Genomic DNA, 15,405 nt, shown 5'->3' on the forward strand with positions numbered 1-15,405 from the left:
GGACTGAGTCACCCAGACACCGCATAGATCATTCAGTTCTAAATAAATGTTAATAAAAATTACGCAGCAACTCCAAACCAAAAGAAACACTAGAAAGGCATAATAAATGTTCTGCTAATGACACTCATTAAGATTGCTGGCAAGGTTATCTTCTCACTCTGAAATGCTTGTTAAACTTAATTTATTATTTTAAAATAAGCATAGACTGAATTTGATCCCTAAGTACCATTCAAACAAATTTCACATCTATTATTTAGATTTCCTTCTTTCCCCCATAGATTGGGGAACTTAAATCTAAATCTATTATTTAGATTTCCTTTTTTCCCCCATATGTATCATTTGCTCAAATACCATTTCTACAGGCCCTTAATTAATAAATATATCTAAGTGTTGGTACCCTCCATTTATTTTTGGTTGATGGTTTCTATATATTTTTTCACCTTTATCCTCAGATAAAAATTGGAGAGTATTGTCTAAGTATTAGCTTTGCTCTAAAATAAGTAAGAACAGACTGATGATTTGTTAAGATTGTCTACCATAGGAATCAAGGGAATCCATGATAGTGATAAATAGAAAAGGCAAGTAGGACTTTTAAATATACCTCAATTTGATTTGCCTTTTATCTTCCATTTTTTCAGGTAATATCTATGCTTGCCAGTTTAGGGAAATTATGTGGCGCTGGTGCAATAGGACTTCTGAAGATATTGCCTGAGATAATTCACCCAAAATTGGTAGACCTATGGAAAACACGCTTACCTGAGCTCCTGCAGCCTCTGGAAGGTACAAGCATTGGGATCAGGTCTTTATCCAAGAGGCAAGAACGCAAAGAAAAAGTCACCACTTCTCTGTCTAAAACCATTAGTGCTCATTCTAGGCAGTTAAAACAATGAACTTGATATGAAAGGTAGACAGCTACATTTTTTCCTTGACTCCTTATGTTCTATTTCTGTACCAAATACTTGTACTACAGGAGGATCTGGGGGTAACATTCTTAACAGGAACTCTTACTTTCGCTCTGGTCTTTTCCTTATATTTAGAGAAACTCCTTTTTGGTATTGTTCTAAAAAGTTATTACTATTTATGTTAGAATATTAAAATATGGTCACTTCAGTAGTGACTGTTGAAAGTAGCAAAAAGCCTAAATTCTTATCATGGATTGAAGACTTTCTGCCCACCTGACTAGCACTTAAAGTTGGCAACATAGTAAATTACATCTGAAATAACCATCCTGTGTAAAGCTTGAAATGGGGCTCCAGCATCCACTGGGGACCTGGCAAGGGAGAAACAGAGTCCTGACCTTTGTTTTGCAGTTTATTGCATCAATTTCTATTTCTAGGAATGAACACTAGCATCGTGCTATGGGAAACCATGCTGCTTCAGGTAAGGGTAGCTTCTAGACTAATAGTTCATGATGGGGTGATGAAATCCTCTAGAGTTACCCATCTTCACTACAAAGATCTGGATACCAAAGGACAGCAAACAGCATTTCCTTTCCTTAACAAGAGGACTAGAATGTTAGAAGTGATCACTTCAGAAGTACAGTCTTTGTATCACCATAATATGAACAATAATCTTAAATCTTTAAGAGTTTCAGATAGTTTTTGAAGATGTCACTTACAAATATTTGTGTCTTTCTTAAATCTACTCTAATTTTCAGTTTTTCCTCTCCTTATAATTGCATTCTTTTACTGTTTATATAAAGAAACACAAATCGACATAATTTCCACTTCTATGCTTCTAAATGTAACTGTTTCTTCCTCTTTCTGTTTCTCACCATATTTTTCCTGATTTCTAAAAATCAGAGGGCCACATTACACCATTTTTCCAGAAAAAATCTCTTAGCTATAAATTTGTTGGACCTTTGGAACTGAACAGTGCCACAGACAGTGCCAAATCCCCCAAATGGTAAATTGCAGGCAGAAGTTGGATATTGGCTCTACAGAGAGGATTCTGATTTCAAGAGCCTACAGGAGGTCAAGGGGTTTGTGGGTAGGAAGCTTTTAATCAAGCAGGGTCTCCGTTCATAACCCACCTACATAGAAATTAACTATGGCTTCTTAAAAATGTCAAGTTTTAGTGACCTTTCCACGTCACCTCCATGTGCCATCACTGCCCCTTCCAGAATCAGAATCTCTAAGACTGGTTCTTGAGAACTCCATGTTTTAAAGACTCCCACAAGGGATTCATATCCAGTATGAGATTTGAAAGCAACTACTCTATTCTCCTGGTCCTTAATGCTAGGATCTACCTCTCCTAAATTCATGCTTCTTTTATCTTCCCCCTTCTCTCTCTCAAAATTCCTGCCTTATTTCCCCCCCACTGGACCATTTTAAAGTAACTTTTCTTACTAGGAAAGAAGGTTCTTTTTCCAGAGGGAAGCCTCGAGAACATTCTTTTCCCTCTTCCAATCTTGGGTGTGCTTCCATTTAGTCTTCTTCTTCCCAAACTGCTTGCATGTGCCTTCTTCTCTTAGACTTCCAAGGCTGTTTAATTTCTTCTCATCAAAGGACCCACTCACTGAATGAGTTCCTATTAAGAAAATACATAGAAATCTTCATTGGTTTTGAAATTAAATGTTCTTTTCTAAGCTTAAAGTAGGGAAAACACAGGAGAAATAATTGACTTTAGAAATTTCAATGGACTTTGTTCTCCAAAAAGACAAAAACACAATTTTATGTATTATTCAATGAAGAAGGGCATGGGTTCAGATGACTGATTGAGGCCCTGGCTCAGAACAATTGGTGAAACCAGGAATATTTAGTTATTAGAGTTGAAGTTAGCAAAATGTACTTGTACGTTTAATTGGTCCTTCAAGACATTTTAATTCTTTATTCAAAAAATGTCCCTTTCTCTTAGTATGTAATAAAACAAACTAACATTGACAAATGGAGTTTTCCAAATCTGATTAAAACTTTAAAATGTTAACTTTAAGTTTCAGAATGGATTAGTTTCTATTTTAATCCTTTCAGCAATTTTTTTTTTAATTTTTTTTTTCAACGTTTATTTATTTTTGGGACAGAGAGAGACAGAGCATGAACGGGGGAGGGGCAGAGAGAGAGGGAGACACAGAATCGGAAACAGGCTCCAGGCTCTGAGCCATCAGCCCAGAGCCCGACGCGGGGCTCGAACTCACGGACCGCGAGATCGTGACCTGGCTGAAGTCGGACGCTTAACCGACTGCGCCACCCAGGCGCCCCTCAGCAATTTTTATTAAGAGGAAAAAGGAAGGCATTTACATGGAGTTGCTTCCACATTCTGTGTAACTTGTTCTTAAAGGGAATTCAGAACATAACAGAATATGGCTATTAAAATAAACTAAGAGGGGTGCCTGGGTGGCGCAGTCAGTTAAGCGTCTGACTTCAGCTCAGGTCATGATCTCCCAATCTGTGAGTTAGAGCCCAGCGTCAGGCTCTGTGCTGACAACTCAAAGCCTGGAGCCTGCTTCAGATTCTGTGTCTCCCTCTCTCTCTGCCCCTCCCCCACTTGTGCTCTGTCTCGCTCTGTCTCTCTCTGTCTCTCAGAATTGAATAAATGTGAAAAAAAAAATTTTAATAAATAAATAAATAAGATAAAATAAGAGGGGGGACCTTGCTGGCTCAGTCTGAGGAATGTGCAACTCTTGATCGCGGGGTTCTGAGTTTGAGCCCCACATTGGGTGCAGACATTCCAAAAAAATAATAATAATAAATAAATAAATAATCTTTAATAAAATAAGAGGAAAACTTCCAAAATGACCAACTTTTTGAATGGGAAAATGAATAATCTCATTCAATATGTATCTATTCTTTGAAAAACTAAGGTAACAAGAAGTACCAAGAAAGTACGTTAACCAGTTGTGTTCATATCTAACTTCCACTTCCTGCAACAGTTGCTCAAAGAATCTTTATGGAAGATCAGTGACATAGCCTGGACCATTCAACTGAGTCGAGATTTCAACCAGCAAATGAACAGTTACAGCAACACCTCCCTTGAGAAGGTTGGTTTTTCAACTAAGGGACTTTACTTCCTACTTTATAACGTAAAATGGCTGTTTAACTTCCAATTTGTCTGTACTACCACCAAAAAGAGGGATAAATTACTGGAAAAATGTTATCTTCTCTTCACCACGAATTGGACCAAAAATTATTCATAGGACTGCACCTACTGCAAGGAAAACTGAGTAGTACAATGCCTTTGAGATAAATATGTACCTAGCTGAAATTCAGGTGTTCTGTTTTAAAGAAGGAAGAAAAATAGGTAATGAAGGAAAATAGTAGTCCCTGTCCCAGTACTGATTTAATGTCAGCTAATGTATTGGTGTCCTTTGGGCCAGTTTTGTGAGGCAGGCCACAAGAAACCATCTACTACAATTTAACAAAAACTTAGAACTAAAAGAATGCTCAAAGACTAGATCTTTCCTTCCTCTATTCCCAGATGGCTTCTACCTAACCCTTTGAGTTGTAGTCATCCATTTCAAAAGGGATTCATTCCAGCATCTGCTACTTACTACGGTGTAACTTTAGGTAAATTACTTAACCTCTCTGGAGCCTCAGGATATTCATCTAAAATGAAAGTTATACCCTGTTCTGAGGGTTGTAGTGTTATAAGGGTTCAGTGAGATAAAGTATATAAAGTCCCTAGTGAAGTGCCAGGCCCAAGACTTGTGCTCCATAAAAAAGTAGATCAAGGTTATCATTATGGTTATATCATTTCTAATGATATTCCTAAGTCATCAGTTCTAGTATTAAGTATCTATTCCAACAAATTGTTTATTATCAACTTCCAACTCTCCTATGCAATATTCAAAGTCCCTCTGATTGATTCTCTAGTTTGGGAGAGTACTGATTCTCCAAATTGGTCTATCAAGCCTGCAGACAAACTCATCAGGAATATTTGGTGAGCAATGCCTCATCTTCTCATATACGAACTACACTTGTGCATCTCATGTAATACCATTCGTCCGATAGCTTCCAGACTTACAAGATGAGTCCAAGGTAGTGGTGGTATGGGTAGACAGAGCAATTCAAGCAATGCACTGCTTAAATGGCTCTCAGCCATTATACTTAACAACAAGAAAGTAAGAGTATACCAATTAGCTTTAGCTGCATAGCAAACTACCCCTAGTGGCTTAAAATAACAGGTTCCTACTTAGCTTACAATTTTGCATATTGACAGCCTGGGCTGAGCTCACGGGAGGGGGCAGGGGGCAATCATCTGATATCAACTAGTCTCACTGGCATATACTGGGCATTGGCTGGTCTGTCATGATCTCAACTAGGACAAGTTTCTGATCCTTGTGGTTTCCCATCCTCCAGCAGGCCAGCCCAGGCTTGCTCTCATCATTGTGGTAATGAAGTATACAAAGTCTCTTGGACAGGCACATTATTACTTCTGCCACATTCTATTGGTCAAAGCAAGTCACAAGATAGAGGTGGGATGGAAAGGTTCTGGCTGTTTTTGCAATTGAACACATTTTTCCCCAGTTCTGAGATCCTGATTTCTGGGGTTCTTTGCCAAGTCTCAAAGGAAGAATGCACAATACACTGAATCTGACCAACATCAGCAGAGAAGCAATAAGTCAATATTATTGGGAGGCATCAAGGCCAACCCTTTACACATAAGTCCCCTTCATAATATCATTTTTTTTTCTGCAGCATAGGACTTTTGCAGACTCCTTCCTGTCCTTCCTCCAAGATAGAGTTAAATGCACTCTAGCAGCTTTGGCTCTAATTAATATTTGTTCCCCTGTGTATACAGTTTTTCTCATTATAGTTCTATTATCATGGGGGACTTTTGCCTGGAAATCCAAGAGTGCAAGGGGTGCTGCATCATTGGATTCTTACTCAGGCAGTTGTTCCACCAGTTCTATCACCTCATGTAGCCCTCTCATCCCTAGTTGGGCTGATCTGTACAATTTCTCTTGAATGTCCTAATTTAACTCTATTGGTTACTATCAGTTTTTCCTTCCCTCTAGTGCCATAAGTTCCTTTTGATCCATAATGATGCCTCAATCACTACAATCCTTCAAACCCTACGGAGTCCTTAGAATGAACCTGCAACTCGCCAGTCTTCTCTACTGTATGTGACAAGATGGAAATTTTAAATAAGGAGATGGCAATCTGATATTATTGTTTATTTTTTTGAAAGAGAGAGACAGAGAAAGAGAGAGAGAGAGCGTTAGCGGGGGAGGGGCAGAGAGAGAGGGAGACACAGAATCCGAAGCAGGCTCCAGGCTGTCAGCACAGAGCCCGACGCGAGGCTCCAACTCACGGACCATGAGATCATGACCTGAGTCAATGTTGGAACCTTAACCAACTGAGCCACCCAGGCAATCCTATGATATTATATAGCTGTAGATAATTTTAGTCTTAGAAAACAAATTAAGACTTCATGACTTCATTTTTCTAGCCATATGGCAAGTATCTCCTCTTGTGAATTTTTCCTTGTATCTTACCTCCACAATAATATAGATCTATCAATATGTGTACACACACACACACACACACACACACACGTATACATACATACACATACACATATTTACATTCAGGCATGTGTTGTGGTGTTCAAACAGAAGGCACTCTTGGGCTACCGTCTTCCCTCTGCCATAGTTCTAAATCTTATATGGCTAAATGAACGAGAACAGAAAGTCATGTCTGTCTTGCTTGTCTTTTCTACATCTAGACATTACAGAAGTATCCATGTTAGGGCTAGCATAATGAATCCAACATTCTCATCAACTCAAGGGACGTGGAAGCCACAGAATTATGTCCCACATGCTCTCTTGCTCTCCCAAACTTGCACTGGGAGTTTTCCCTCTCTAATTCACTCAGAATCCCTTACTAAAAGATATACCATGTACGTAAAAGTTCTGTATGTATTTTCTCCTTCACCCTGGACACGTTCTACGGCACCTCTAGACAACTCACCCTACTCCTGAGAGAGAGATAATAGTAGAGCTTACAAAGTATTATTTTCAAAACTATATAGATTAAATCTCCTAAACTATAAAGTAAGTTAATATACTTTGAAAGTTGAGAATATCTGATGACATCATCTTTAAATAACTCAGTTTTCACTGAACATGTGCATTTTAAAAGCATTTATTGAGCATTTATTAGCTACCAGGGACTGCACTGAAAGCAATCAATAAGGCCCTCTGTTACCAAGAACTGAAATTCTGAGCACAAAGAGAATCAAGAAAATTGAACATTACAGTAGGGAGTAAAAAGGTATTATAATGGCACATCACAAGGCATAGAGGAGTACAGAAGAGCACAGGTAAGGACAGAGCCTGGTGGGGAAGAAAACACTTTCAGGAAGAAATAATACTTAAAGTGCATGTTTAGTAAGTAGTCATTAAGTAACCCAAATTTCTGTCCTTTGGATAACTGTGTAAACTCTTTCCACTTTTCACTGGAGTTTTGCTTTCCAACCGTTAACATTCTGTTCCTTGTTGTCTTTTGTTTTCCAGAAATTTCTTTGGAAAGCTTTGGGAACCACCTTAGCATCCTGCCAAGATACAGATTTTGTAAGCTCACAGATTAAGGAATTTCTCATTGCTCCCAGCCAACTAGGAGATCAGCGGCAGGTAGGACTCCTCTCTCTCAATTTGCTCGTATAATGACGATAACTAATTCCATTCAGACAACCACTGACAGGTCTTATGACAATGTCTTACTTGCCCAGAATCCATGGACACATTCAAAATAATCCAACAGAATTTTTTCAGAAAATTTTTTCAGAAAATTCTGCTTTTCTGTTTAAATATCAATGTGCCATTATTTTTTAAATTTTAATTCCAGTATACTTAATATACAATGTTATATTAATTTCAAGTGTACAATGTAGTGCTTATCATGATAAGTGTATTCCTAAACCCCTTCGCTTATGGAACTAAAAAGACCCCAAATAGCCAAAGCAATCTTGAAAAAGGAAAACAAAATTGGAAGCATCAAAATTCTAGACTTCAAGTTATATACAAATCTGTAGTGATCAAGACAGTATGGTAACCGGCACAAAAAAGACACCTAGAGCAACAGAACAGACTGGAAAACCCAGAAATGAACCAATAATTATATGATCAATTAATCTTCCACAGAGCAGGAAATAATATCCAATAGGAAAAAAAAAGATACTTTTTCAACAAATGGTTTTGGGAAAACTGGACAGCAACATGCAAAAGAATGAAACTGGACCACTTTCTTATACCATACACAAAAATAAATTCAAAATGGATTAAAGGGGGAGGAGCCATGATGGCGGAACAGCATGGAAGTTTTTTGTGGGTCTTGTGTCCATGAAATATAGCCAGACCAACACTAAACCATCCTGCACAACTGGAAAACTGATCTGAGCATTGACACAACAATCGGCACAACCTGAACCACAGAATTCAGTAGGTACATTGTGTGGAGAGGTGAACTTGGGGATAGAGAAGCCGCAGAGGGCAGGAAGCTGCTTTTATGTGTGGAGGGAGGACAGAGACGGGAGGGGGGGGGGGGGGGTTGCGGTGCAGAATACTGGAAAAGCATCCCTCCCCAAAAGCAGCTGGAGAGAAAGTGGAAAATTCGAAACAGCGCAGGGACTCAACTAAAAAGGGAGAAAGGAGAAAGGAGAGGGTTTAAATTCCATTAAGACTGTAAACAGGGAAAGCGCAGAGTCTGAAACTCCGCAGCTCCATACCTGGTGGTGCTCTGGTGGGAAAGGTGAATCCCCAGGAGCAGAGTGGGGTCCAGGAGGTTCTCAGGCCACACAGGGAGAAGAGGTTACACTGCTGGAAAGGCATTTGGTAGAGGCTGAGAGGCCACCTGGTCCCAGCAGACCCTGGAAGGCAGCCACATTCGCTGGTGCTGAGGCAAGGTTGTTGAGGGTGAAGTCTGGTACCAGATGTGTGTTGCGATTTTCCATGATCCCTGAAATGCTGAGGCTACACTGTCTCGCGATTTTTTGGGGGAGCAGGCTGGCACCTGGCCGCAGTCTTGGGGCACCAGCAACAGCAGCATCCAGCAGGCATTCCTGGGTGCAGCCGACATTCGGCCACTGCTCATTCGGCCATTGCTCAGTGAGACCCTCCCACAGAGGGGCAGAGCGGGTCAAAGCCACAGTCCTTCGGAAGTAAGGGGCTGGGGAAAACAGCTGCATCTGAGACAAAGCTTGGGAAAGAGTTACTACCTGGGGCCTGGTCACAGAGAGTAGAAAAGCGGAGAGTGGAAGAGAGCTGAAGACGGAGGACCAGTGCGCGATTACTGATCCGGGAAAACAGACTGGGTGGCGGGATGGCGCCATTTTTCACCGCTCCCGCGCTTGCGCATGCACACTGACGAGCACCGCAACAATCCACCCCAGTAGGCTAGCAGCGCCATCTAGAGGAGAGCAAAGCTGTTACACCGAGCCCCGCCCAACTGGGTCAACTTCGCTCTTCAAGAACACAAACCTCACCGCCGGCTTAATCTATGGACTATAAACAGCTACATGGACTGACCTCTAGGGGAAAACGAAGCAATTTCAGTCCGACTTCAATCTGTTAGCAGGTTCATCTATTCCATTTTTTTCTCTCTCTCTTTTTCCTTTTTCTCTTTTACAATTCTTTTTTTTTTCTTGAATACAGAAAGAGAAAAAACTCATTTTTATTTTCAGTTTTTATTAAAAATATCTGTCTTTAATTTTTATTACCATATTTTTTACTTCTGTGTAAATTTTTTCAAATTCTACTTTACTTCCATCATTTTATTCTAGTCTACTTCAGTGTACTCACCTTTTCAAATTTTCAAACAATTTCCTTTTTTCTTTCTTGTTCTTTTTTTCTCTTTTTCATTTCTTTTCTTTTTCTTGAATGCAGAAAGAGAAAAACTTCATTTTTACTTTCAATTTCTTTTAAAAATATTTTTATTTAATTTTTATTACTATATTTTTTGCTTTTATGTAAATTTTTTCAAATTCTATCTTACTCCCATCATTTTATTTCAGTCTACTACACTGTATTCACTTTTTCAAATTTTCAAATGATTTCTTTGTCTTTTCTTTTTTCTTTTTTTATCTTTTTTCTCTTTTTTATTTCTTTTCTTTTTTCTTAGATACAGAAAATGAAAAAATTCATATTTCTTTATAATTTTTATTAAAAATATTTTTCTATAATTTTTTTCTACCATATTCTCTACTTTTGTGTATTTTAGTCTACTTTAGTGTATTCATTTTTTCAAATTCTCAAACGATTTCCTTATTTTTTTCTCTCCTCCCCTTTTTTTTTTGTTTGTTTCTCTAGTCTGTCAAACCACTTTCTACACCCAGACCAAAACACACCTAGGATCTAGCATCATCTATTCGATTTTTGTGTGGGTGTGTTTTTAAATTTAATTTTAACTTTAATATTTTTTTAATTTTAATTTTTAATTTCAATTTTCTACTTCATTAATTCATTTTCTCCCTTCAAAATGACAAAATGAAAGAATTCACCCCAAAAGACAGAGCAGGAAGTAACGACAGCCAGGGATTTAACCAACACACAGACACAAGCAAGATGTTTGAACCAGAATTTAGAATCACGATAATAAGAATACTAGCTGGAGTCAAAAAAAGATTAGAATCTCTTTCTGCAGAGATAAAAGAAGTAAAAAATAGCGAGAATGAAATTAAAAATGCCACAACTGAGCTGCAATCACAGATGGATGCAGTGGTGGCAAGGACGGAAGAGGTGGAACAGAGAATCAGTGATATAGAGGACAAACTTATAGAGAATAATAAAGCAGAAAAAAAGAGGGAGATTAAGGCAAAAGAGCACGATTTAAGAATTAGAGAAATCAGTGACTCATTAAAAAGGAACAACATCAGAATCATAGGGGTCCCAGAGGAGGAAGAGAGAGAAATAGGGCTAGAAGGGTTATGTGAGCAAATCACAGGGGAAATCTTTCCTAACCTGGGTAAAGAGACAGACATCAAAATCCAGGAAGCACAGAGGACTCCCATTAGATTCAACAAAAACCGACCATCAACAAGGCATATCATAGTCAAATTCACAAAATACTCAGGCAAGGAGAGAATCATGAAAGCAGCAAGGGAAAAAAAGTCCCTAACCTACAAGGGAAGACAGATCAGGTTTGCAGCAGACCTATCCACAGAAACTTGGCAGGCCAGAAAGGAGTGGCAGGATGTATTCAGTGTGCTGAATCAGAAAAATATTCAGCCAAGAATTCTTTATCCAGCAAGGCTGCCATTCAAAATAGAAGGAGAGATAAAAAGTTTCCCAGACAAACAAAAATTAAAGGAGTTTGTGACCACTAAACTAGCCCTGCAAGAAATTTTAAGGGGGACTCTCTGAGGGGAGAAAAGAGGAAAAAACAAAATATTAGAAAGGACCAGAGAACACCAACAGAAACTCCACCTCTACAAGCATCATAATGGTAATAAATTCATATCTTTCAGTACTCACTCTAAACGTCAATGGACTCAATGCTCCAATCAAAAGACATAGGGTAACAGAATGGATAAGAAAACAAGACCCATCTATATGCTGTTTACAAGAGACCCACTTTAGACCTAAAGACACCTACAGATTGAAAATAAGGGCATGAAGAACCATTTATCATGCAAATGGTCAACAAAAGAAAGCCAGAGTAGCCATACTTATATCAGACAATCTAGACTTTAAAATGAAGAATATATCAAGAGATGCAGAAGGGTATTATATCACAATCAAGGGGTCTATAGACCTAACAATTGTAAACATTTATGCACCAAATGTGGGAAAACCCAAATATAAAAATCAATTAATCACAAACATACAGAAACTCATCGATAGTAATATGATAATAGTAGGAGACCTCAACACCCTACTCACAACAATGGACAGACCATTTAATCAAAAAATCAACAAGGAAACAATGGCTTTGAATGACACATTGGACCAGATGGCCTTAACAGATATATTCAGAAGATTTCATCCTAAGCAATGGAATATGTATTCTTCTCCAGTGCACATGGAATGTTCTCCAGAATCGATCACATACTGGGACACAAATCAGCCCTCAACAAGTACAAAAAGATAGAGATCATACCGTACATATTTTCAGACCACAGCACTATGAAACTCGAAATCAACCACAAGAAAAAATTTGGAAAGATAACAAATACTTGGAGGCTAAAGAACATCCTACTAAAGAAAGAATGGGCTAACCAAGCAGTTAAAGAAGAAATTAAAAGTATATGGAAGTCAAAGAAAATGATAGCACCACAACCCAAAACCTCTGAGATGCAGCAAAGGCAGTCATAAGAGGAAAGTATATAGCAATCCAGGCCTTCCTGAAGAAGGAAGAAAGATCTCAGATACACAACCTAACCTTACGCCTTAAGGAGCTGGAAAAAGAATAGCAAATACAACCCCAAACCAGCAGAAGATAGGAAATAATAAAGATTAGAGCAGAAATTAATGCTATTGAAACCAAAAAAAAAAAAAAAACAGTAGAACTGATCAATGAAACCAGAAGCTGGTTCTTTGAAAGAATTAACAAAATTGATAAACCTCTAGCCAGTTTGATCAAAAAGAAAGAGGAAAGGACCCAAAGTAAAATCAAGAATGAAAGAGGAGAAATCACAACCAACAAAACAGAAATAAGAACAATAACAAGAGAATATTATGAGCAATTATATGCCAATAAAATGGGCAATCTGGAAGAAATGGACAAATTCCTAGATACGTATACACTACCAAAACTGAAACAGGAAGAAAGAGAAAATTTGAACAGACCCATAACCAGTAAGGAAATCAAATTAGTAATCAAAAATCTGCCAAAAAATTAGAGTCCAGGGCTAGATGGCTTACCAGGGAAATTCTACCAAACATTTAAAGAAGAATTAACATCTATTCTCTTGAACCTGGCCCAAAAAATAGAAATGGAAGGAAAACTTCCAAACTCTTTCCATGAGGCCAGCATTACCTTGATTCCAAAACCAGACAGAGACTCCACTAAAAAGGAGAACTATAAACCAATTTCCCTGATGAATATGGATGCAAAAATCCTCAACAAGATATTAGCCAAATGGATCCATCCATACATTAAAAAAATTATTCACCACGACCAAGTGGGATTTATACCTGGGATGCAGGGCTGGTTCAATATCTACAAAACAATTAACGTGATTCATCACATCAATAAAAGAAAGGACAAGAACCATATGATCCTCTCAATAGATGCAGAGAAAGCATTTGACAAAATACAGCATCCTTTCTTGATAAAACCCTCAAGAAAGTAGGGATAGAAGTATCATACCTCAAGATCATAAAATCCATATATGAACGACCCAACACTAATATCATCCACAATGGGGAAAAACTGAGAGCTTTCCCCCTAAGGTCAGGAAAAAGATAGGGATGTCCACTCTCACCACTGTTATTCAACTTAGTATTGGAAGTCTTAGCCTCTGCAATCAGACAACACAAAGAAATAAAAGGCAACCGAATCGGCCAGGAGGAGGTCAAACTTTCACTCTTTGCAGGTGACATGATACACTGTATGGAAAACCCAAAAGATTCCACCGAAAAACTGCTAGAATTGATTCATGAATTCAGCAAAGTTGCAGGATATAAAATCAATGCACAGAAATCGGCTGTTTTCCTATTCACCAACAATGAAGCAACAGAAAGAGAAATCAAGGAATCGATCCCATTTACAATTGCACTAAAAACCATAAAATACCTAGGAATAAATCTAACCAAAGAGGTGAAAAATTTATACACTGAAAACTATAGAAAGCTTATGAAAGAAATGGAAGAAGACACAAAAAAATTGAAAAACATTCCATGCTCCTGGATAGGAAGAACAAATATTGTTAAAATGTCAGTACTACCCAAAGCAATCTACATATTCAATGCAATCCCTATCAAAATAACACCAGCATTCTTCACAGAGCTAGAACAAATAACCCTAAAATTTGTATGGAAGCAGAAAAGACCCTGAATAGTCAAAGCAATCTTGAAAAAGAAAACCAAAGCAGGAGGCATCACAATCCCAGACTTCAAGCTATACTACAAAGCTGTAATCATCAAGACAGTATGATACTGACACAAGAACAGACACTCAGATCAGTGGAACAGAATAGAGAACCCAGAAATGGACCCACAAACATATGGCCAACTCATCTTTGACAAAGCAGGAATGAGTATCCAGTGGAATAAAGATAGTCTCTTCAACAAGTGGTGCTGGAAAAGCTGGACAGCGACATGCAGAAGAATGAACCTGGACCACTTTCTTACACCATACACAAAAATAAACTCAAAATGGATGAAAGACCTCAATGTAAGACAGGAAGCCATCAAAATCCTCAAGGAGAATGAAGGCAAAAGCCTCTTTGATCTTGGCTGCAGCAACTTCTCACTCAACATGTCTCCAGAGGCAAGGGAAACAAAAGCAAAAATGAACTACTGGGACCTCATCAAAATAAAAAGCTTCTGCACAACAAAGGAAACCATCAGCAAAACTAAAAGGCAACTGACAGAATGGGAGAAGATATTTGCAAATGACGTATCAGATAAAGGGTTAGTATCCAAAATCTATAAAGAACTTATCAAACTCAACACCAAAAAACAAATAATCCAGTGAAAAAATGGGCAAAAGACATGAATAGACACTTCTCCAAGGAAGATATCCAGATGGCCAACAGACACATGCAAAGATGCTCAACATCATTCATCATCAGGGAAATACAAATCAAAACCACAATGACATACCACCTTATACCAGTCAGAATGGCTAACATTAACAACTCAGGCAACAACAGATGTTGGTGAGGATGCGGAGAAAGAAGATCTTTTGCTTTATTGGTGGGAAGGCAAGCTGGTACAGCCACTCTGGAAAACAGTCTGAAGGTTCCTCAAAAAATTAAAAATAGAACTACCCTACAACCCAGCAATTGCACTACTAGGTATTTATCCAAGAGATACAGGTGTACTGTTTAGAAGGGACATATGCACCCCTATGTTTATAGCAGCACTGTCAACAATAGCCAAAGTATGGAAAGAGCCCAAATGTCCATTGATGGATGAATGGATAAAGAAGATGTGGTATATATCTACAATGGAGTATTACTCAGCAATCAAAAAGAATGAAATCTTGACATTTGCAAGGAAAATGGAAATGGAAATGGAGGATGGAAATGGAGGGTATTATGCTAAGTGAAATTAGTCAATCAGAGAAAGACAAAAATCATATGACTTCACTCATCTGAGGACTTTAAGAGACAAAACAGATGAACATAAGGGAAAGGAAACAAAAATAATATAAAAACAGGACAAAACATAAGAGACTCTTAAATATGGAGAACAAACTGAGGGTTACTGGAGGGGTTGTGGGAGGGGGGATGGGCTAAATGGGTAAGGGGCATTAAGGAATCTACTACTGAAGTCATTGTTGTACTATATGCTAATCTGGATAT

The 15,405-nt window shown here is 38.2% G+C and overlaps 1 protein-coding gene across 6 annotated transcripts in view; it reads left to right on the plus strand.

The window, feature by feature from the left end:
• The window catches only part of MROH2B (maestro heat like repeat family member 2B), a 73,045-nt gene that overhangs the window by 21,814 nt on the left and 35,826 nt on the right, over positions 1 to 15,405 (plus strand). For all 6 annotated transcript variants that reach the window (XR_006701800.1, XR_006701798.1, XR_006701799.1 and 3 more), the window contains 4 exons: positions 639 to 780; positions 1,337 to 1,380; positions 3,869 to 3,976; positions 7,454 to 7,570. Coding sequence is in view for 3 of the 6 variants with exons in the window: in XM_045439360.1 (XP_045295316.1) it covers positions 639 to 780; positions 1,337 to 1,380; positions 3,869 to 3,976; positions 7,454 to 7,570 (411 nt within the window). In the remaining 3 variants the exon portion in view is untranslated. The remainder of the gene's footprint in view (positions 1 to 638; positions 781 to 1,336; positions 1,381 to 3,868; positions 3,977 to 7,453; positions 7,571 to 15,405) is intronic.

Source organism: Leopardus geoffroyi, chromosome A1 (genome assembly GCF_018350155.1).
Source record: "Leopardus geoffroyi isolate Oge1 chromosome A1, O.geoffroyi_Oge1_pat1.0, whole genome shotgun sequence".
NCBI classification, from domain to species: domain Eukaryota; kingdom Metazoa; phylum Chordata; class Mammalia; order Carnivora; family Felidae; genus Leopardus; species Leopardus geoffroyi.